This window comes from the organism of the source record quoted next, unplaced genomic scaffold (assembly GCF_019419815.1).
Source record: "Pyrus x bretschneideri cultivar Hongxiangsu unplaced genomic scaffold, Pyrus_bretschneideri_v1 Contig10, whole genome shotgun sequence".
In the NCBI taxonomy this organism is placed as follows: Eukaryota; Viridiplantae; Streptophyta; class Magnoliopsida; order Rosales; family Rosaceae; genus Pyrus; species Pyrus x bretschneideri.
In genome coordinates, this window is record NW_025999391.1 from 2,595,393 (window position 1) to 2,616,518 (window position 21,126).

At 35.3% G+C, this 21,126-nt stretch overlaps 2 protein-coding genes across 2 annotated transcripts; both read right to left on the minus strand.

Moving 5' to 3' along the window:
* Positions 1 to 1,041: 1,041 nt before the first annotated feature.
* LOC125480743 lies at positions 1,042 to 2,023 on the minus strand. Its single transcript, XM_048591853.1, has 3 exons — positions 1,722 to 2,023; positions 1,413 to 1,594; positions 1,042 to 1,349 (listed from the first exon to the last, which is right to left on the minus strand). The coding sequence occupies exons 1-3, from the start codon at positions 1,783 to 1,785 to the stop codon at positions 1,260 to 1,262; spliced, it is 336 nt and encodes a 111-aa protein (XP_048447810.1). The 5' UTR covers positions 1,786 to 2,023; the 3' UTR covers positions 1,042 to 1,259.
* Positions 2,024 to 12,958: 10,935 nt separating this feature from the next.
* LOC103937255 (protein HIGH CHLOROPHYLL FLUORESCENCE PHENOTYPE 244, chloroplastic) lies at positions 12,959 to 19,790 on the minus strand. The gene is made up of 8 exons (XM_048565351.1): positions 19,565 to 19,790; positions 19,199 to 19,434; positions 18,879 to 18,977; positions 18,252 to 18,446; positions 17,735 to 17,827; positions 17,530 to 17,625; positions 17,283 to 17,423; positions 12,959 to 13,432 (listed from the first exon to the last, which is right to left on the minus strand). The coding sequence occupies exons 1-8, from the start codon at positions 19,773 to 19,775 to the stop codon at positions 13,256 to 13,258; spliced, it is 1,248 nt and encodes a 415-aa protein (XP_048421308.1). The 5' UTR covers positions 19,776 to 19,790; the 3' UTR covers positions 12,959 to 13,255.
* Between the last annotated feature and the right edge of the window lie 1,336 nt (positions 19,791 to 21,126).

A 21,126-nucleotide genomic window follows, 5' to 3' on the forward strand; every position in this document is an offset into this window, starting at 1 on the left:
AATGATTAACTGTAGCATTCTTCTAAAGAGATATGAGAAGGGATTAGCATACAAATATACCCGATTGTTCTGACATACTTAATTCCCCCCTGATGGTATGTTCCAGATGTGTCTTTTGGGGTTAATTTCCTTGGTCCCCAATTACCCTAGTCAGTTAGTTCCCACCACCAACACAAAAATAACAGAGAGGGGTCAAAGGCCACCATTGCAGAATTGTACCAACCAAGAATTAACAACGCCACATTGTAGCATTACTATGTCGTTTTCACTTACTTGCGCCATAATACCATGTCGTTTTCACTTACGCAATGTTTCATAGCATTACGTACCTAGGGTTTGCTTTTATTTAACAGTCCAGTCCAGTCATCCAAGTTACGATTCTTAATGAGATCTGACCGTTTGCAAGCTTTGCCAATTGCCGTATCTGAACTTCACCTCACCCAACAAACTATATCAGAAAACTCCAAAATCACTTGACCCCAAAACAAAAACCTTGTGATCAGCCATCACACCAAAACCCACAATCCCGACCGTTTTTAACATCCAACCTTTTCACAACGGGAGTGTTTCTTTACTGTCATCGGCTATAACTCTCTTAGACCATTTCTAAAAGAGATGTCAAAAATATCACATAGACATATAACAATGATAAATGATACACTACTAACAAGTTATCACTGGTAGTGGAAAAACCGACAAGAAACCCCAATTACTATCAAATTTTTGGTAAAAATCTGACATCAAATTGTGCAATGTTGGATAGGAGAACCGACGTCGTTGCTAGTGTCACGAAAAGGGTATTGACTTCGGTTAGTCCCCTTAATCCGCCACCAAGAAGCAAAGTAATATAAAATAAAAAAGAACAACAACGTCGGTTAAAAGTGACATCTAAACTTACGTCGGTTAGAAGCGACGTTGAATTTTGACATGATGCCGGTCCTAACCAATGTCAAGCAACAACTAAAGAATTAAAATATCAAACCCATTGTCGGTCCTAACTGACATTACATAACATCTAGATACATAAAATAATTATTATGATCTCGTCCATAAGCGACCCCAAATATATTAATAAAAAAAAATCTATGTCAATTTTTAATTAATAATAATTTAAAAAATTATATAAAAATAATTCCCACCATATGTCAATAAAAAACAAACAATTTAAAGTAAACTTCATATTAAAAATAAAATTTCTACCAACTATACATTAAATTTAAAATTAACTACAATTCTTAAAAATGTACAACACATACAAATTATTCCTGAACTCTTGCAAAAGATTTTGAACCGACTGTGTGGTTCATAGTTTTCAACTGCCGATTATGCTTATTTTTTGCCGCAATCTCCTGAAAAAAAAAATTTATTAGACAAATTTCAAGGTATAATAAAATAAATCATGAAATGTTTACCTTTGTTTTTTCTTTATTCCAGTATGCCACCATCGGAATATTTCTGTAATCTCTAACCTCTGCCACTACATGTTTCGAAAACACACTAGAATTATCATGAATGCATTTTCTAGACGAATCAAATGAACAAGGTTGTTCTTTCCAATTTGGAATTGAGGGTCCGCGTATCCGTTGAGTTGATCCTTAAAAATACATAAAAAACAATTAAAACCAAGAAACAAAAATAAATTTTCAATTTCAGCATAAAACTAGTTAGAATACAAAACAAAAACTAAAATTAATAATCCTAATAATTTAAAAATGAACCACCTTCGAGCTCTTCCTCTTCGAATTGGAGTTCCTCATAATGTTGATCTTCAAAATGGTGATCCATAGCAAATGGGGAAGGAGAAGAGTAAAAACTGAAAAGGAGGAAGAAAGGGACGCAAGGATGAAGTGGGGAAGGAGAAGAAGAAAGACTGAAATTTGGGGAGAAATGAAAGTACGGATGAAATGGGAAAGAGAGGGGTTTGAATATGGGTAATTAGTTGGCGTCAGTTTAAACCGACATTGATTGACTGACGTCGAATTAAAAGTCATTGGTGTAGAATTAAATGTACATGGTGTCGGTTAAAAACGACGCCAACCTGACACACTTTACTGATATTCACGTCGAGTTAAATGAACCAGTCAACTTTTTGACAATCTCTATTGAAAAGCACGGCGTCGGTTTAAATTAATGTTTGTGTTGGTCTGAACCGACACCAGCTTCTGTCACATATTTTGAAATTCAGGTATTGTCGGTTTAATGAAACTCGCGTCAAATTAAAAAATGACAACGTCAGTTAAAACCGACACTAAGTCTAACACTTACGTCTTTTCCATCCATTTCCTCGTGCAAAACAAGTGGGAGATTTCCCATCTAATATTTCAAATTATCCGACCAATGCCATCGACTCACCACCGACTCTACGAGTTCGCAAAAGCTGCACTCACCAGAATCTTCGTCCACCCTTACGCCACGGTCCGTCTCCGCCCTAGAAATATCAATCTCTGCATTTTGAAGGTGTGCGAATTGTACTGCGGCGGAGGAGTCGACGCCGAGAAGTGGGACGATACTCAAATCTACATCGGAATCGGTACTGTTCATTTCCTGTTTCTTGCAACTTCGTATTGTTTCTGTGTATGTTTGTCCGTAATTTGTGAGAATTAACAATGGCGGTGCTTGCCGTTGGAATTGGTAGATATTTCATCTTCGGGAATAAGCCAGAGAAGATAAGCGTGGGACAGCCAGAGGAAGGCTTACACTGCTGACCTCTTTGAGCTTGACCCTTGCATGGTACGGCAGCCTAGCCTCTCTTTCTTTGTTTCTCGCTTTCTTCTTTCTCTTTGTTGGTTTCGCATCGTAAGTCGAAAATTCAGAATCAGGGTTATTTTGGGTTTGTTTTAGCATGAATTCAGGGTTATTTTGGCTTTGTTGGTTTCTTCTAATAACGGTTGTTGAGTGACGTTTATCTAGGATTCATCTAATATGAAATATCTAGATCAGAAATTTATATATTTGGGTGAAACTTTTAGTTGCTTGCTTTGGATAATTTTTGGTCTCTTCAATTTCGCATTCTTTGACCGTGGAATACTTTGACAGGAAGATGTAGAGATGCATTTGAAAGGTAAGGCAAACACTGCTGATTTAGTTTGCTGCTTGCAGAATTTGCAGGTTAATAATTCAAAATATTTTTAAAAATTAAAACCCATGTCGGCTACAACCAATGTCGGCTTTGAAAATATTTCTTTTAACCGATGCTAACATTATGTTGGTTACAACCAACACTGGGTTTCAAAATTTTTAATAAAAATTAAAACCTATGTTAGCTACAACTGACACTGGCTTTGACAATATTTAAAAACTATCATTAGTGTTGGCCAGAAGTGACACCAGTTGTCTTTTAACCAACGCTAACGTTATGTTGGTTAAAAGTGACACGGTTTTTTTTAATGCGACATCAGTATTAAAAATATTAAAATCAATGTCAGTTATAAGCGACATTAATAGTTTATGTCGGTAATAACCGACAGTAACTCCGACACCATATTAAGTGAGTTTCAGAATGTCTTATCTGCCACTATGTTGTATAAAAGTGACACCACCCACAGACACAATAAGGCCCTTTTGTAGTAGTGTACCATTTACTACAACTGAGATGTCAAAACTGACATAAAAAGAAGGCTATGCTGACATGAACAAAGAGATGTCAGTCAAATTTGAAGCTGCTTTCAAATATGATTTTGCTATTTCCAAAGGCATTCTATTTGACTTACTTTAAATGCTAGCATATTTAAGTATTATATTCTTATTTTTAAACCAACAACAATCCAACTTTTATTATTTTTGTTCAAAAAAAAAACATAAAGCAATAAATTTTGGCATATCAGGTGGAAAGAAAATATTGACAATATGTAAAATTGCCAAATTAGCCATCAAATTGAAATTTAATGCTTTGAATTTGACTGTCTATTTTGGAGATGCTCTTAAAAACTCTCTTTTTTCGGTCATAAAGTGCTAAATTATATAACAAGAGAGATCGATATATATTTTCATACAACCGGTAAAAACGAATAAAACTTCATGCAGGTGGTGATGTTTTTGACTTGAGTGTTTTCTTTCGGTTATGGGTTTTGGATACATATTAGATTTACTCACCCATCTTCCCTACCTTATCACCATGATCGTCCTATAATTAGGCTGCTTAAAAATGTGTCGATTTTTATTGGCCAAATTGCAATGCCTAGATTACTATATAGATCTTGCGAGTTTACGGACCAGATCAAAAGTAATGTCACCACTAGTGAAATTATGTCTCTTTGCTTGAATGAAGCACCGAAAGTTGAAGCTAATACAAATTTCTTCTTCATGCATAGTAAAAAAAAATGCACATAGACATAAGTGGTGAACCTTGAATTGCAAGAAAGAGAGCCTGATTGGCCGCTTTCAGGGAATGTGTTTGCTGGAGCCAGCATCCATTACATATATATGGTCGTTAATTTGGCAATAGATTATTAATCTGGATATGTAAGACATTCCTAAGTTGAAATGCAGAAGCACATTTGCAAAAACATCCTCGAACTTACCTTGAATAACAATGTAATGGCCATATTTATAGTAAATTTATTGGAGTCGTGACACTAAGCAGTCATCTTCTTGGTTATGTGTACGAAACTGGATGCACCACTATACTATTGGGCACTGACTTAGATTTGTGCACTATAAATTTAGAGACGCAAAAAATTTTCGATGACTTAATCATTATAGTGTATGCTAATTAGGTAACAACCCATTTTCATAGCAAGTATGGGCATCATAGACCTACCGACTAATTAAGATTTGATTACTGATGATTTGGATGAGATCCATTAATCCCCACGTCACAATGATGCTTCAGTTGTACGTAATTTTCCTGTGGATTGGGAGCGTATGTGTGATACCTACTTTTGTATTTTTTTTTTTTTATAAATATTATGTTTTAAAAGTTCACATTTAAGATCACTCACATGATGAGAGAACCTAAGAAAATTAATTTTATATGCAACTCGATGCATGCAAATTTTTTTATCCTAACTAAACTGTAACATCCCACATCGACCAACAGAGAAGGAGTGATATGTCTTATATATACATGCCAACTTCTATATAGCACGAGACATTTCGGAAGTTCACTGGCTTCGGGTTCCATTGGAATTCCGAATTTAAGCGAGTTCGGGCGAGAGCAATCCTAGGATGGGTGACTCACTGGGAAGTTCTCGTATGAGTTCCTAGAAACAAAACCGTGAGGACGTGATCGGGGCCTAAAGCAGACAATATTATGCTACGGCGGAGTCGAACCAGGAACGTGGTGAAGCTCGGATTGGGTTGTGACATAAACTCCTCCATAAGACTAAGAAGACATTTGGCAGGAACAAGGCTCGTGATGCTATTACTTACATCTCATGCATGTTTTGGTTCCAACTTCTGATTAAGATTCTAGCCACACAGTCCTCTCTATTTTCTCTCTCTCTCTCTCTCTGCACTAAAAGAGAATCATAAGCACAAAAGAATCCAATGTGCTACCACCAGATTGCCTTATTACTCACTCATCTGTAGATTGCATGTGACAAACATATAAGAAAAAGGGTTGGTACTTACTAACACTTACATGCATTTTGTCCTTTAGTCTCATACATGCTTAGTTACAAAGTACCAAATCTCATGAGTGCACCTTTGATAAGTGATGATTTTTTTTTCTTTTTTTTTTTAATGATTTAGACAATAATCAACTGGCATGATAATTAATTCTCTAACAATCATGACAATCCAATTCTCATAATGTTATATAATATATATAGTTATGGAGTCATATTTTATTCATATATATATATAGAGAGAGAGAGAGGAAGTTTTTAAGGAAAAAAATCTTCATTTTTATATGAAAATAGAAATTAGTTATGGGATTCACACCACATCAAATTTTAACGATCCAAACCGTTCATTTTTCAAGTTATACCTCAAAGATAATCCTTGTAAAATATTAGCCAAATAAAAAATATTTAAAATATCTAATTGGATTCAAAGAAATAAACGAATACTTTATTATATAAGAAACAATGAAATTTGATCTTGATAATTAAATAGGCAAATGATTTCGGATTGAATTAAATTTTTGAAATGATGATCTATGAATCGAGACTAACAAAATAAATAATTCGAATCGTTAAAATTTGATGTGAAGTAGATCCCATAACTAATCCCTATTTAAAAAAAATAAAATAAAATAAGAATCCCTTTACGTGTGCGCGCGTGTATATAGTTTTTATTTGAAAATGGTTCTGTCTCCAATTCGAGTACTCCAAGCTCCACTAAAATTTTGTGGTATACTTGTTGTACATACCACGTGCCACGAACATGGAAAAAAAGTTGGTACTAGCAGAGTAAATTAGGGTTCCCAAAAAAAAAAAAATATATATATATATTGCTTACAACGGTCAGATATCTGACCCCATGAACCCCATCACAGGTACGTTTCAGCACTTAGATCGTATTTAAAAGTGTGCTCATCTTTTTTGTCACTTAATACTATAGTTTAGCGGTACTTTTTTTTTGTCATTTAATACTATAGTTTAATGGTATTTCTCTTTACTGGTAAGTAAGAGATCTTAGATTCAATTCTCGCCAAAGGCGAATTTGAACCACATTAGTGCTAGTCTATTGTGCGTTTAGTCCACTCTAACATCGTTAACTTGTAAGCATTGTTCTAAAAATCCCCGCCTAGGCGCTAGGCAGCGAGTCACGGTCCCGATTAATGCCTAGACGTTTGAAATTAAGAAAGGGCGCCTAGACTAGCTAAAGCGCCCGTCTAGACTGCCTAAGCACCTGCCTAGACCTGACTAGGTTGCGACTCACTTAGACAGAAAATAGATAACTTTCAATTTGCATTTAATTTTTTTTCAATAAATTGTAAGAGACTTGTTGAATACTTAAATGAGCACACACTATATGATTGTTTCCCATGTTTTCATTATGTTCCAATACTTCATAATACATATGTCATTCTATTTTGTAGTTTATGATGAAATTATATATATTTTAAGTATAAACAGACATTTATTTACACGAAATATAATGGATTTACTTAAATCTGCCTAGTCCGCCTAGGCGCTCACCTAGACCCCGCCTAGTCCGCCGCTCGACTAGCGCCTAACGTCTTTTAGAAACTTGCCTGTGAGATTGATAATCTGAATTAATAATTTTGAACTCTTTCTTAAGCTTAAACACGACCATGCATGGCCATAAGGAAAAAGAGAAAGCAGAAGAGGGACAAAGAGGAAGAGATGGAAGAAGAGATGGAATTTCTTATTTGTCAAATTATTTTTAATCTTTTTCAAAATAGATAGGTATATAAGAACAAAGTTGATTGGTATAAACCCTAACATATTCTGTTTAACATCCTCTTAGTTAAAAACGTTTGCAAACCCTAGAATTTTTGTACCTGGAGTCAAAACAACATTGCAAACTAGTTAACAAAGTTGGCCAATTAGAAGATTGTTTTGAAACTAGCAAATTCTATCTTGGTTGACATTTGGGACCCTTTCCCACAAAACCCTTCAATATTTCAGTGGGCTATCTGTCCATACATATGTGTGTGTGTATATACAGTTTTACAGAGGTAGTGCACTGCCCTCGGTCTGGGTTGTAACCACATGACAAAGTATTATCATTATGTCTTCTTCGTTCAAGTTAAAATCAAGTGAAGGCCATCTGTTTATTCGAGAAAAAGTCACTCAGCTGAGAGAGAGAGAGAGAGAGGGAGGGAGAGTCAACAATCACTTTCACTTTTCTCTCTGTAAATCTCTGTGAACTCTGAAATCCCTCACATTCAAGTCGTGGATGGGGGCAAACTGCCATGAAATCTAGTTAAAAAAAGAATGTTAGGCCATTGTCACTTTTAAGGTCTTCTCTTTTCTTTAATCACCGTTGGTATATAAATGTTTTTTGCCCAAACTAAAAGAGAAACTCTTCTAAGAAGTAGGAACCAAGAAGATTGTGTATGTCACTTTTGTATTTTTTTTCAATAGTACATAGCATTGAGCAATGCAGAAAATTAATGGTTGGGATTGAAGATATAAGATCTCTGGAAATCAAATATTATGCTAAACCACTTGTTTCACTTAGTGCTGCGTAGTTTTGAAACCGGGCCTATCACATTTATAAATTATTATTTCAAGTCATGATACATGTTTGTATAATCATTTCACAAATACTAAGTTTCTACTAGAAGAAACTATCCCTCGTTACTTAAAAATTTTAGTTTGACACATGTGTTGCAATTCTTTTTATGTTTTTAAGAAAATATTTATGCATTTGATTAGGTTGTTTATTAGAAGTAATAATGAGAATTCGAGTAGTGTTGAGATCACATATAATACTGAGACAATTTGGTCTAATGCTTTGAACTGGGGTTAAGTGTTAAAATTAATAATTAAAAACAACAGTCTTTGAAGTCAAATAAAGGATCATGTGAGAATATACACACTGCCCTAACCATCTTTAAAGCCTAAAGTTTTGGTAACTTTGTGCAGCGGGTTTCTGATTGAGGATCTCCTTTAATTTCTTCCAAAAAGCACGCATATATAGTGAGGAACTATGAATCATAATGTTCTTATAGGAATACGGGAAAGCTAATTTTATCAGAAACTGTAGAATCAAATCCCCAGATTACATGTAACTACTAAGAGGATGTGCCGGAGGGGATGATAATTTTCATGCCACTACTGGTACCTACTGCACTTAAAATGTGGGTCTCGTTGTAAAGGGGCACACTCATTGGGCTTGGCTGGACCCCTTAGACACATCAAATAAAAGAAGGCAATGGGACCATTTCTGATTCACCGCATCACAATCATACAAATAATGAACTGAAGTAAAAGCAAACTAGTTAATTTGACCTTCATCACATGCTCAACCAGCTAATTTTACCCGAAATGAAAGAAACTTGTAGACGTGAGTGTAGTCGTATTGGTTAAAGGATTGTGCTATCTCTTAGAGCATCTCTAATGGACCCTAAACAAGGACAACTACTGTATAAAATGAGTATAAAACTAATATAACGACAAAATGACTCTCCAATGAGTCGAAAAGTGAGTCCTTATAAATGAATCGGAAAGTGAGTCCGTATAAATATAGGAACTCACCGGATACTTGGTGCATGCACCCATATATAGGAACTAATAGTGGACCTTTGGACAATTTAAGTGGCAAAGCTAGCCCACCCAAATGAGAGTTGCTGTGCAGCATGAACTCCAAAAGGATTTTTGCATAAAGAAAGGGAAATTTTGGATCTTAGGGTAGATATCATTTTTACTCAAAAACGTTTTAGGTTAAAATATATCATCTATGGTTTAGAAAATATTTAAATGTCTACAGTAGAAAATGAAATGACTATTAATCTAAGCTGAAACATAAAATTATTTATTTACTAGAATCAAATTATTTAAACTAAGTATTAAATTAATGTTTTCTTCATTAGGTATTGAATCAATGTATCTTTTAATTAATAGTAAGCTAATGCCATCTTTTCGTGTCCCTAATTATTCCTTATATTTTCACCATTGACCTAGTTTAATTATTAAAAAAATAAAAATAAAATAAAATAAAAAGAACGAGGTTAGCACATTACAATATATGAACCTTAGTTTTTTTTTTTTTTTTTTTTTTTTTTTGGTTCTCTCTTTTTTCATTATGTGCCCAACTACGTACCTAATCAATTTGCAAGGGCATAACCTAATAATGAAGCAATTCTAATTATGTTTTTGTGAAGAAAAATTTGGTATTAGAATTTGAATGTTTTTTTAGTTAAAATGTTCACAAAAATATTTTACAAGAACGTAATGTTAAATTAATTCAAAAAAAAGTTTAACATAAACATAAAATGTGCACCTAATCAAATTATCACATAAAATCATAAAAACCTTAAATTTAGGGATTCTACTATAAGGATTTTCCCATTGGAGACAATATTCCTTTAAAGACAAAGATTCTCTTTAAGTTTTTAAATGAGTACTCAAAGGTGGTGGTGAGAGTCCCTAAATAGGGACTCCCATTGAAGATGCTCTTATGCCTTTGATTTTGAAATATTTTTTCTCAAATTAGATTAGAGTGAAATATCGCTTGTACAAAAGAAACCCTATTGCGTAATGCCAAAAATACTCCAATACAAAAACAAATCAAATCAAATCTCTAATTAACTTCCTGAATATACCTAATAAATTCCAAACATTACTGTATTCAAATTGTTGTAAGAATCATTCTTGAGATTTCTGGACCTGCATGTCAATGGACAAAAGCAGACAACAATATGGAGCAGGGAATGAGTCCCATGCTAGTGTTATTCGCTCTAAAACTCCAAAAGAGAAAAGAGATCATAAGGAAAACACAGCCTAAAGAAAATGACCCAACTCTATAATTGTACTTGTCCTTTGCTTTATATATACCACTTGAGATTTGATTACCATAGCTAAGACCGAAATGGTAAGAAGTGAAACAAAAACAAAATATGTGTGTGTAAATTCTACTCATAGTTCATAATTGTATTGATAAGAAGGAAAGTGACTAAGAAAAGTGAGTGCGATCATTTAGAGAATATGACACAAGAACCATATATAAATAGAAAATTGTTTTGTGGCTTTCAAAAATTTTGATTTTTTCGATTTCATGATGATTTTTTTGAAATGCAAAAACATTTATATCTATATATTGGTTTTTTATTTGTTTCTCTCAATGGTATGAGAGGTTGTCACCGATACATATTTAAGGTGGTAAAAAAAAAAAAAAAATCAATTGGCTAAATCGTACGACTATATCACACTCATTACATAGGTTGTCTAACTGAAAAAAGTCTTATTGCCCTTTATCCTTAGTTCTTTGACTAGTAGGCTGAGATGAAAAACTCAAAAAAAAAAAAAAAAAAAAAAAAAAAAAAAAGAGGGAAGCTCAAAAGGACACGAGCACGCACGCTCACATGCAATGCAAAGCAAAAAAGAAGATGAAAACAACGAAATGCCCTTTCACTTCTGGTGTTCTTCCGTGCTCTTCTATTTACGTGGTCACAGTTAAACTACGTCAACATTTTATATTACTATTTATTTTTGTCTTATTATCTCTATAAAAAAACAATATAAAATGTTGACGTGACTTAACCGTGATCATAAAAAACAAGAGGGTACGTAAAAACATCGAAAATAAGAGGGCAGACAATTCTTGTCTGAAAACAACACCAGTTAGAAAACAAAACCCCAGAAGCAGAAAAAAATTATTAAAATTATTAGAAAATAATTCAAACACCATTAACTTTCTCACATATAGGAAAGAAAAATTAAATTCCACAGTGCACTGACACAGGTACATTTTGTCTTTTGGACCATTGAGGAAATGATGGTGGGTGATGAGGTGATGGTAGCCTTTCAAAAGTTGGTGCTTTGATGGATTTATGATTGGTCCCTCCAAGCCAGCTAAAACCCTACAGCTCTCACACATGACATATTCGGATATTCCACCAATCTGCTATCCACTTCGCACAAGAAAAAACCCTAATCATCTTTTTTCTCGATCCATAATTTATACTAATGAATTGCCTCCCAGTGGCACCCACATGAAAGAAACCCACTTCTGTCAGCTCCAAAAACTTACAGAATTTGAAGATTGTTTTGCAGCAACTAGAGAGAAGGGAGCTGTATATACTTCCATGCAGCACTGTTTCAATCATTGTATGTTCATCTATGAAATGGGATTTTGAGATAATGACTAAAAGATATATATATATATATATATATTTTTTTTTTTACAAGGAATATTGAAGGATGAGGATTTGAACACAGGACTTTAGGAACGTGTGTAAATGTTCTTAACAACTTAAGCTACACTCACTTTGAAATGAAGTTATACTTATATGGAACATTGTTTCAACCATTGTCTGCTATGTATGAAATGGGATGTTGAGAAAATAACTATAAGGATTTCCTCTTTTTATACAAGCCATACTGAGGAGGGAGGAATTGAAATAGTGCATGATTTACTACAAACACATTGCAAATAGTTATTCATAATACAGTATAATAAGATCTTCATCTTCCTTACTTTTGATGGCTTAAAACTAAAATCTCATTTGTTTTAATTTTGAACCCCTGTCGTTCATAAAACTTGAACTAAATCTTTTTTGCCCCGAACGAAATGATCTTTGTCTTTAAAATTAAATGTTGTGAGTACTAGGGTAGGGGCAACTAGGTTGGGAAAAAACACATGTTGCATGTAACAAAAGGCAACTCATTTGACCAACCAACTAGACAAATTGAGGAGGCAAATACAAATCCCCTCCTATGAAAAGTAAATTTGATAATACAAGGATGATTTAGATTGCGCCCCCCACCCCCACCCGCCCCACACTACTTTTAGCCTACCTTCACACCCTCCTCCTATCATCTGATAATTTGATAGAGATAGAAGTAGCAGGGTAAAAATCAGTAAAACAGTCAACCCTAGGCTCAAATCTTCACCAGGGACTTTTCTCAGTTCCCTCAAATTTTGCCATTATTTCACTTTTGGTTACTTTTTCTCCGATCCACAATGTCCCAAACACTTGCAGCCAAAATAACTACTTGCATATGGAAAATAATTTCCGCAATCCTGTTTTCTTCTTATGGACTCTTATCTTTATTTTTATCTCTTGATTATGCTTTTGTTCAATCTAAAGACTAGAAAAGCAGAGCGAAGTGTTAGATGAGAAAAATAGAATGCAAAAATCATTTCCCTTTGCATATTTGGGAGGGAAAGGAAAAAAACACCGAAGGATGTGTGAGTTGAGTTCCACACTATGTTCTATTTTCAACTGTTGCAGCTTCAGTTGGAACCCATAAAATCTTGGTCGTGGTTCTTGGGCTATTGTGTGATATTTATCAAAAACAAAAGAAAAAATGGGGCCTTGCATATATTTCATTGGGGCTTGAAAGTTGCAATCTATGAACATATATAGGAGGCAATAACAGCAGCGCAAGTAGTGGCATTTGTATTTAACTTGGCCAAGAAGAAAAGTAAACATCTTGAATATCACCGCAATTTTTCACGGGATAGTATCAACAGAAATGGATGTTCATAAAAAGTAGGCAACAGATCTTATGAACACAGAAAGTTGAAAGCATTGCTCCAAAATTTTTCTAGGGAGATGCTATAGAAAACTACGAGTACCCAATTGAAGTGTAATACCTCTGCATGAGTTAATAGGTATCATCGGACTTGTCGATACATACATCGCTTCATTTACAATTATACAATACTCTTTGTATCAGAAGTAAATATCAGATTGCTTTGATTGTGCTTTGATATCTTTCAATTTCTTCAATATGTTGGTAAAGTAGTCCTGCAAATATTTCTCCAGTGTAACTATATCTTTTCCGTCAACCCCAAGAAGACCATATGTTTCGCTCATTGGAACAGAGAAAACAGTATCGCTTGAAAGAACCTACAAATGCCAAAACACAGGGCATTAGCCCTCTCAGTTAGAACAAACAGTGTGTATAAGAACTTGTAGAATTGTAAGTAATGAGCTGATGAGTAAATAAGAAGTCCTTTAATGTTAATTGTGTATATACTTAGTCTTCAAAATGACAAGTGTAAGGCTCAAATGTGTAAGGCTAAATTAGCCATGTGTAGTGATCCTAAAAGTTAGCTAGATGTGTGGCTGAGATCAAATGTGTTGTTTTTGGATCCAGCTTAAGGCAAAACGGTTGTAAAAGAGTGCTTGTGTGCGTGCGCATTTGAAATATAAGAAATACTTTTTCTCTCTGCAACTTTAGCAAAGAAGAAGAACTTTCGCATTCCTCAATCCTTTTTCTTATTGTTATCCTGCATAACTTAGCAAAATACTTGACACTAACATGGATCAGAGCTAGGTTGGATCAACTAAGTATGGGTGTGAATCTGTGAGGTCACTGAGCTAAATCGAAGCTCACTCGAAGCTCGATGAAGGTCGCCGGATTTTCATTATCATTCAGGCCAAAGATGTCTGGATCTAGAAGCTCGGAGGTGAGAACTCCCATTTTCACCGGTGAGAACTATGAGTTCTGGAGAATTAAGATGGTTACGGTTTTCAAATCTCTTGGGTTATGGAATCTGGTAGAAAAGGGGATTACAACTCCCGATTCGAAGAAGAAGAAGAAGGAAACTGAAGAGTCATCGGAAGATGCAGTCGATGAAGAAATGAATGTTGTGTTCATGAAGGATGCGAAGGCTCTAGGAATCATACAAAATGCAGTCTCTGACCAGATCTTCCCTTGGATTGCCAATGCCGATTCAGCTAAGATGGCATGGGATCTGTTGTATGGAGAATACCACGGTTGTGATCAGGTTAGATCGGTAAAACTTCAAAATCTTAGACGAGAATTTGAATATGCTAGGATGCGACATGATGAATCTCTATCTGGTTATCTTACAAGGCTGAATGAATTGATTAATCAGATGAAAACATTCGGTGAATCTCTTTCTAATGAAAGACTTGTGCAAAAGGTTCTGATTAGTCTAAGTAAACCATATGATCCTATCTGTTTGGTTATAGAAAATACAAAATGTTTGGAGACTGTAGAATTGCAGGAGGTAATTGCAATCTTAAAAAGCCAAGAACGGTTTGATTTGCATACTGTTGATACTACTGGGAAGGCATTTACATCTCTCTAGTGAGTCCAAAGGGACAAAATAGAAGTGGAGCTTAATCTGGTCCATCTCAATTCCAGAAGAATTGGAATTCTAAGGGCAAGAAATGGGATTCAAAACCCAAGTTCCAGCAGAAATTTCATGCTAGTCCTGCACAAAATGCACAGTTAATGGATCAGGCAGTCACAAAACCACAGTGCAAGGTATGTTCTAAATTCCACTTTGGTGAGTGTAGGTATAAGGGAAAGCCTAAATGCTATAACTGTGAAAGGTTTGGACACTGGGCTTGAGAGTGCACTACAGGCAAATCAGTTCAAAAGGCAAATAGTGCTAATCAAATAGAGGTGACAGGAAACTTGTTCTATGCAAATAGCAGTATCTCTGAATCTGTTGTCAATGGCAAATGGTATGTTGTCAGTGGTTGCAGCAACCACATGACTGGAAATGAGAAATTGTTGGTTGATATAAGGACAAATGTAGTAGGCTACAGAGTGGTATTAAAGTAAAATGCCTGAGAAGTGACAGAGGGGGTGAATTCACATCTTGTGAGTTTAACAAGTTGTGTGAAGATGAAGGTATTCAAAGACAACTCTCAATGGCTTATACTCCCCAACAGAATGGAGTTGTAGAGAGAGAACATAACTGTAGTTAAAATGGCAAAAGCCATGCTTCATGATAAAGGATTACGTTACTATTTGTGGGCAGAATCTGTACACACAGCTGTCTACATACTGAATAGATGTCCTACAAAAGCTCTCGCAGATATAACTCCATTTGAAGCATTCAGTGGTCGAAAACCAAGGATTGCACATCTTAGAATCTTTGGTTGTTTGTGCTATGTACACATATCAAGTGAGTTGAGACAGAAACTAGATGCAAAGAGTTTCAAGGGCATATTTGTAGGTTATGCCACTTGTGAAAAGGGGTACAGAGTGTATGATCCTCTTACTAAGAAACTTATACTTTCGAGAGATGTTGTGTTTGATGAAAATGCAGCCTGGGAGTGGAAGAAGATCTCTGAGAATTATGTAACTATGATTAATCATGATGAGCTACCTGATATGCCTAAGGGTACATCACTTGAAACAACTCCTGAAGGTCAGAACTATGTCCAAACACCAAGCTTATTATCTTCTCATGAATCAGTAAGTGATGTGAGTAGCAGTATGAGAAAATCTCAAGTTTTTTATCATACTCCATTGAGGTGGAGGAACCTGGATGATGTTCTAGCTCAATGCAATCTCTGAATTGTGGAATCAAAGTGTGATGAGGCAGCTAAGGATGAATCATGGATGATAGCTATGAAAGATGAACTGCAGATGATTGAAAAGAATGCAACATGGAAGCTAGTGGACAGACCCACTGATAAACCTATAATTGGGGTTAAGTGGGTGTTCAAAACCAAGCTTAATCTTGATGGATCAGTGTAGAAAAATAAAGCAAGGCTAGTAGCCAAGGGATATGCTCAGAAACCAGGTGTTGACTATAATGAGACCTTTGCACCTGTGGCTAGATTTGATACAATTCAAACACTATAGGAAAATTGTGGGAAGCTTACAAGACCCGATGTGATGTATACAGCTAGTTTACTTGCAAGGTTCATGCATTGCCCTACCAACAAACATTATGGTATAGCCAAAAGGGTTCTCAAGTATATCAAAGGAACACTTGACTATGGCTTGGAGTATGTGAAGGGAAGAAATGCAATTCTAATCGGTTACTATGATAGTGACTGGCGTGGTTCAGTGGATGACAGTAAAAGCACCACAGGGTATGCTTTCTCTTTTGGTAGTGGAATTTTCTCTTGGGCTTCAATCAAACAGAATTGTGTAGCACTCTCTACTGCTGAAGCAGAGTATATTAGTGCATCAGAGGCAACTGCACAAGCTATTTGGCTTAGATTTGTGTTAGAGGACTTTGGTGAATTTCTAACTGAGGCTACTCCACTTCAGTGTGACAATACTGCTGTAATTGCTATCACAAAGAATCTTGTGTTTCACCAGAAAACTAAGCACATTGATCGAAGATATCACTTCATCAAGGATGCTTTACAAGAAGGGATCATTGATCTTGTCTACTGTCCTACAAATGAGCAACTAGCAGATATCTTCACAAAGTCATTGGCTAAGGATCGGTTCTGCTATCTCAGGGATAAACTTGGAGTGAAATCAGCTCAAAACTTAAAAGGGAGTGTAGAATTGTAAGTAATGAGCTGATGAGCAAATAAGAAGTCCTTTAATGTTAATTGTGTATGCACTTAGTCTTCAAAATGACAAGTGTAAGGCTCAAATGTGTAAGGCTAAATTAGCCATGTGTAGTGATCCTAAAAGTTAGTTAGATGTGTGGCTGAGATCAAATGTGTTGTTTTCGGATCCAGCTTAAGGCAAAACGGTTGTAAAAGAGTGCGTGTGTGTGCACGTGCTCATTTGAAATATAAGAAATACTTTTTCTCTCTACAACTTTAGCAGAGAAGAAGAACTTTCGCATTCCTCAATCCTTTTTCTTATTGTTATCCTGCATAACTTAGCAAAATACTTGACACTAACAGAACTTTTCAGAATGCAAATGTTGTAAAACAACAATTACAATGCAAATTACAATTTTTCAAAAATATAATAACTTGTTTTACGTAAATGACTGTCAAAACCATATTAAGAACTTACCTCTGAAAATGCCAATCTATCAGCAACATCATTTGTCCACTCAAACAGCCTAGTTAGCTGACGGGTTACTCTTAGGACAGAAACTGGGACCGTAGTTATATTTGCCTCTTGGCCCGCAAACCTTTCACACAACGTTATTACCTAAAAGAAAAAGGCATGTTCACAAGAACGTGACAATGGGGGTGAGGCACAGTGAGAAGATTTAAGAACAATGAAGGGCTTCTGGTGGTAAACTATTCTCATTCACCTCTTGGGTTGTCCATGCGCGAGGGCCAGCAAATGTGAGAAGCTTCCCATTGACTTTCTCATTTCTTAAAGCTATAAAGGTCAGGCGAGCTACATCCTAATACACACACAAAAAAATAAGTGTTCAGATACCATGACGACATGAAAAAAAAAAAAAAAAAAGTAATCCTTAGATTAACCAGGTAAATGGTCAATGCATAGTTAACCTGGGTGTCCATGTATGCAATCCTTGTGGGGGCGTCTGTTCCCCATACCGATTTCTCTTCTAATATAGGCACTGCATACTGTCCAATAATCCCCTGAGAAAGTAAAAACGCAAAGATAAGCTTTTTTCACTAAGTAGTTAGTACTACATTAACAAGGCAAGGATAACTAGCATACATAAATATTGATTGTTGTATGAAATCACGTCTTTGGAAAGATTCCCTTCTGAGCTATAAACAATTCTCCAGGTATATGCATATAACCTTTTCAGGGTGTGTGCTTGGTTGCATGGCTGTTTTTGTCAAGTGAATGATATTTATACATGCTACTTTTATAACTCTATCCAGTTTAATTGGTCTTTCTGATAAAGAAATGATAGGGGTTGGACGAGTGCTATATGAGAACAAGAACATTAAGAAGATACGGAAATTAATTTGAAACATCAAGCTGTCAGGGAAAGCACAAATTTGGATACGCCAGTAACAAGATAATAAAAGAGGAAGTTTAAGTGAAACTTACTTGCATGAATCCACATAAACGAATTATGACGTGATTTATGCCTGAATCTTGGAGAAACTTTTCAGTGCAATACTTGATCTCCATAAGTGGAACTTCGGGATGCTGGTCACAGTTGTGGATGGAATAGAATACAAATTTTTGGATCCCCATTGCTTTTGCACATTGTATAAGAGCAACTTTTCCTTCCCAATCTACCTAAATAGAACAAATGGGTAGATAAGACCAAAAGAGAGGGACACGGAAGTAAGTCTGGTATGTTTACTGCAACATATAAAATAACTTCAGGATCTCTGAAGACCTGAAGATGGATACACGAATCTCTTAACAACTCTCTAAATTCAGCCGGAGCATTTATTTAAAGGATGAACACAGACCTTTTCTAATTTCTTTGAGTTTCTTTGTTGAACAAGGAATAACATAAATACACAAAAAGCTTCCTTTTTGACAAATGACAATGCCACAATACTGTAATGCAAGTAGGAAAGGAAAAGTAGACAATGATATTCTTTGATCTACATATGCATATGCAATGAATGAACCGAATCAGTGGTAGCTTCAAAAGATGATCCACACATGGGAATTAATTTCTAGGCTGATTACAAAAACTATTAATGTACAGAAACTCACCTTTTTTATGGGCTCTTCGGGACGACCCGTCGCACAATCGATGATTGTGTGAATCCCTACCAATGTAGCAGGTATGGTCTCTGGTTTGCTAAGGTCTGCCTGCTCACCACAACACATTCATTCATCAAACCACTTGAAATTTCAAAAAAAAAAAAAAAAAGAAAAAAAAGCAAACAAAATGTCTCCAACTTCTAAATACTTACTATATAAATAACAAGAACCCAAGTAGGATTAAGCCAATTTACATATAAGAAATACTGAATCATAGTGAAAATTTCGAGATTTATATAAGATTATAAGAGTTGGTGAATTGGAATTACATTGACAACAGTAGCACCCCAATCTCTGAGGAAATCAGCAGGGGCTGGTCTCGGCCTAACCAAGCACCTAACATCATAGCCTTCATCAAGTGCTCTCCTCACAATCTGCCTCCCCAGAGTCCCGGTGGCGCCGACCACCAGTATACTGGTGGGTCTGACGGGTGTCCCCGGAGCAAGATTCACAGCCCCAGCTCCCGCCCTGGCCCTACATTTCATGAAACGCCGCGTATTGGTCCCTGCACACATAAATCAACAATTAAAAATGGGTTCTTTTCAAATTTGAAAATAAATAATGGGTACTTTTCAAATTTGTGAAATAAAGTGGAAAAAGTAAAGCTTTCCAGTTGAAGCGAGAAGGAGACGAACCAGTGGCGGTGGAGGTGGAAGAAGATGACGAAGGAAGGAGATGGTCCGGAGCTAAAGTCCGGCACCATGAGAGTGAGGCTGGGAACGACAGCGTTTTGGAGTCATAATGATGGAGGTTTCCGGGTGTTGGCAGCTGGGTAGGAAGCCTCCAAGCCATTGCCATTTTCAAGCTCTCCCTTTGTCTGTCACTGACTGGACAGACGCTTTCCATTTTACAGATAGGGAGAGATGGAACGATGGAGCTCAGTGTTGCCACGTCGTTCGCCAAAGTGGATTAGGATTTTCTGCCACTTGTCATTTTGGGCCGACTTCTAAATGAAGCCCAACTAGTCGAGACAACGCGTGTCTATGTGAGAGTTGAGTTTATTTGATCAAATTCAAATGCTATGCATTGTTAATTTTGCTACTTCTCTTTTTGGAGAAATTTTGTAGAGAGTTTTAACGAAAAGTCTGTAGTACTGTTTACTTTAACGAAAATTATATTTTTACACTAAAAAATCAAATATGATATTATTCATTTTATCCTTTATTTTGTCCTTATCATTAAAATTCAAGATTTTTAAGTCATTTTAATTAGTTTTTCTAATTTTTTATTGTGCCGTAACCCAAATAGTATATATTATTATATAAATTACAAATTTGAATCAAATTATTATTAGCACATTGTGAGGATAAGCATGTTCCTTCTTATTTACTGTATATAATATCATTTGTTAAGAAAAAAAATAGTGGCAATATGATCATTGAATTTAGAGAAATAGCAAAAAATCATCCATTTTCTTAATCTTTGGACTCAAATAGGACAAACCAGCTATGCATAGTATGCACAAAAGATAAATGACGAAAATACCCGCATATAAATTGTAAAAACTCACGTCATTTTTTTGAAAAAAAAGTTGTGAGCTTTAGGTTTTTTCCTTTAATTCAGAGACAACCCCTTCAAATATAAAGAAAGCGAACGAGTTCACGAAACAATTTCCTTTGATTTAATTGGATTCCTTCATGTCCATTCAAACTACAATTTCCAAATCTTTGAAATATTTGAACCCCAATTATATTTGGTACCAAATTCAAATTAATGAACTGCACCACAACCGGGAACTTTCGGAACCATAACGTTGTTGAAATTCATATTCACTCTCGCTGTGAAAACATAAAGAATTGAAAAAATACCAAAAAAAAAAAGAACAAAAATGTAGATTTGGGAACGAAAAATGTCAAGCAGCAAAATAGTCCATTAAAAAAAAAGTTAAAAATAGTCAAGCAGCAAAAATGTCGATCTTTGCATATCCCGAAAAAATTAAAAAGTGGGCCCTTTTTTATTATTTCCTTTGAATTTAATTATTGCATATTCACTATGTTGAATATTGGCTGGCTGACTTTAAAGATACATCAATGTGAGACGTACATTATCAAATTTAACAGTCGAATATAGATGTGCATCTAAGAATGGACGTATTTTTGCTCATCATCATAAATTATAGTTTGTGTTTACTATATACCTAATCAATTAACATTTGTCATTTTATTTAATCTTGTTAATTTTTTTTAAAATTGAAAAA

Coding starts and splice junctions, on each gene's coding strand:
- LOC125480743 (XM_048591853.1), bottom strand. CDS start 1,785: ATGGATCACCATTTTGAAGATCAACATTATGAGGAACTCCAATTCGAA. Junction 1,595..1,721: donor CGAAGAGGAAGAGCTCGAAG/GTGGTTCATTTT, acceptor TGTATTTTTAAG/GATCAACTCAACGGATACGC. Junction 1,350..1,412: donor GGAATAAAGAAAAAACAAAG/GTAAACATTTCA, acceptor TTTTTTTTTCAG/GAGATTGCGGCAAAAAATAA.
- LOC103937255 (XM_048565351.1), bottom strand. CDS start 19,775: ATGGAAAGCGTCTGTCCAGTCAGTGACAGACAAAGGGAGAGCTTGAAA. Junction 18,978..19,198: donor GGGGTGCTACTGTTGTCAAT/GTAATTCCAATT, acceptor TGTGGTGAGCAG/GCAGACCTTAGCAAACCAGA. Junction 17,828..18,251: donor GTTTATGTGGATTCATGCAA/GTAAGTTTCACT, acceptor TTACTTTCTCAG/GGGATTATTGGACAGTATGC.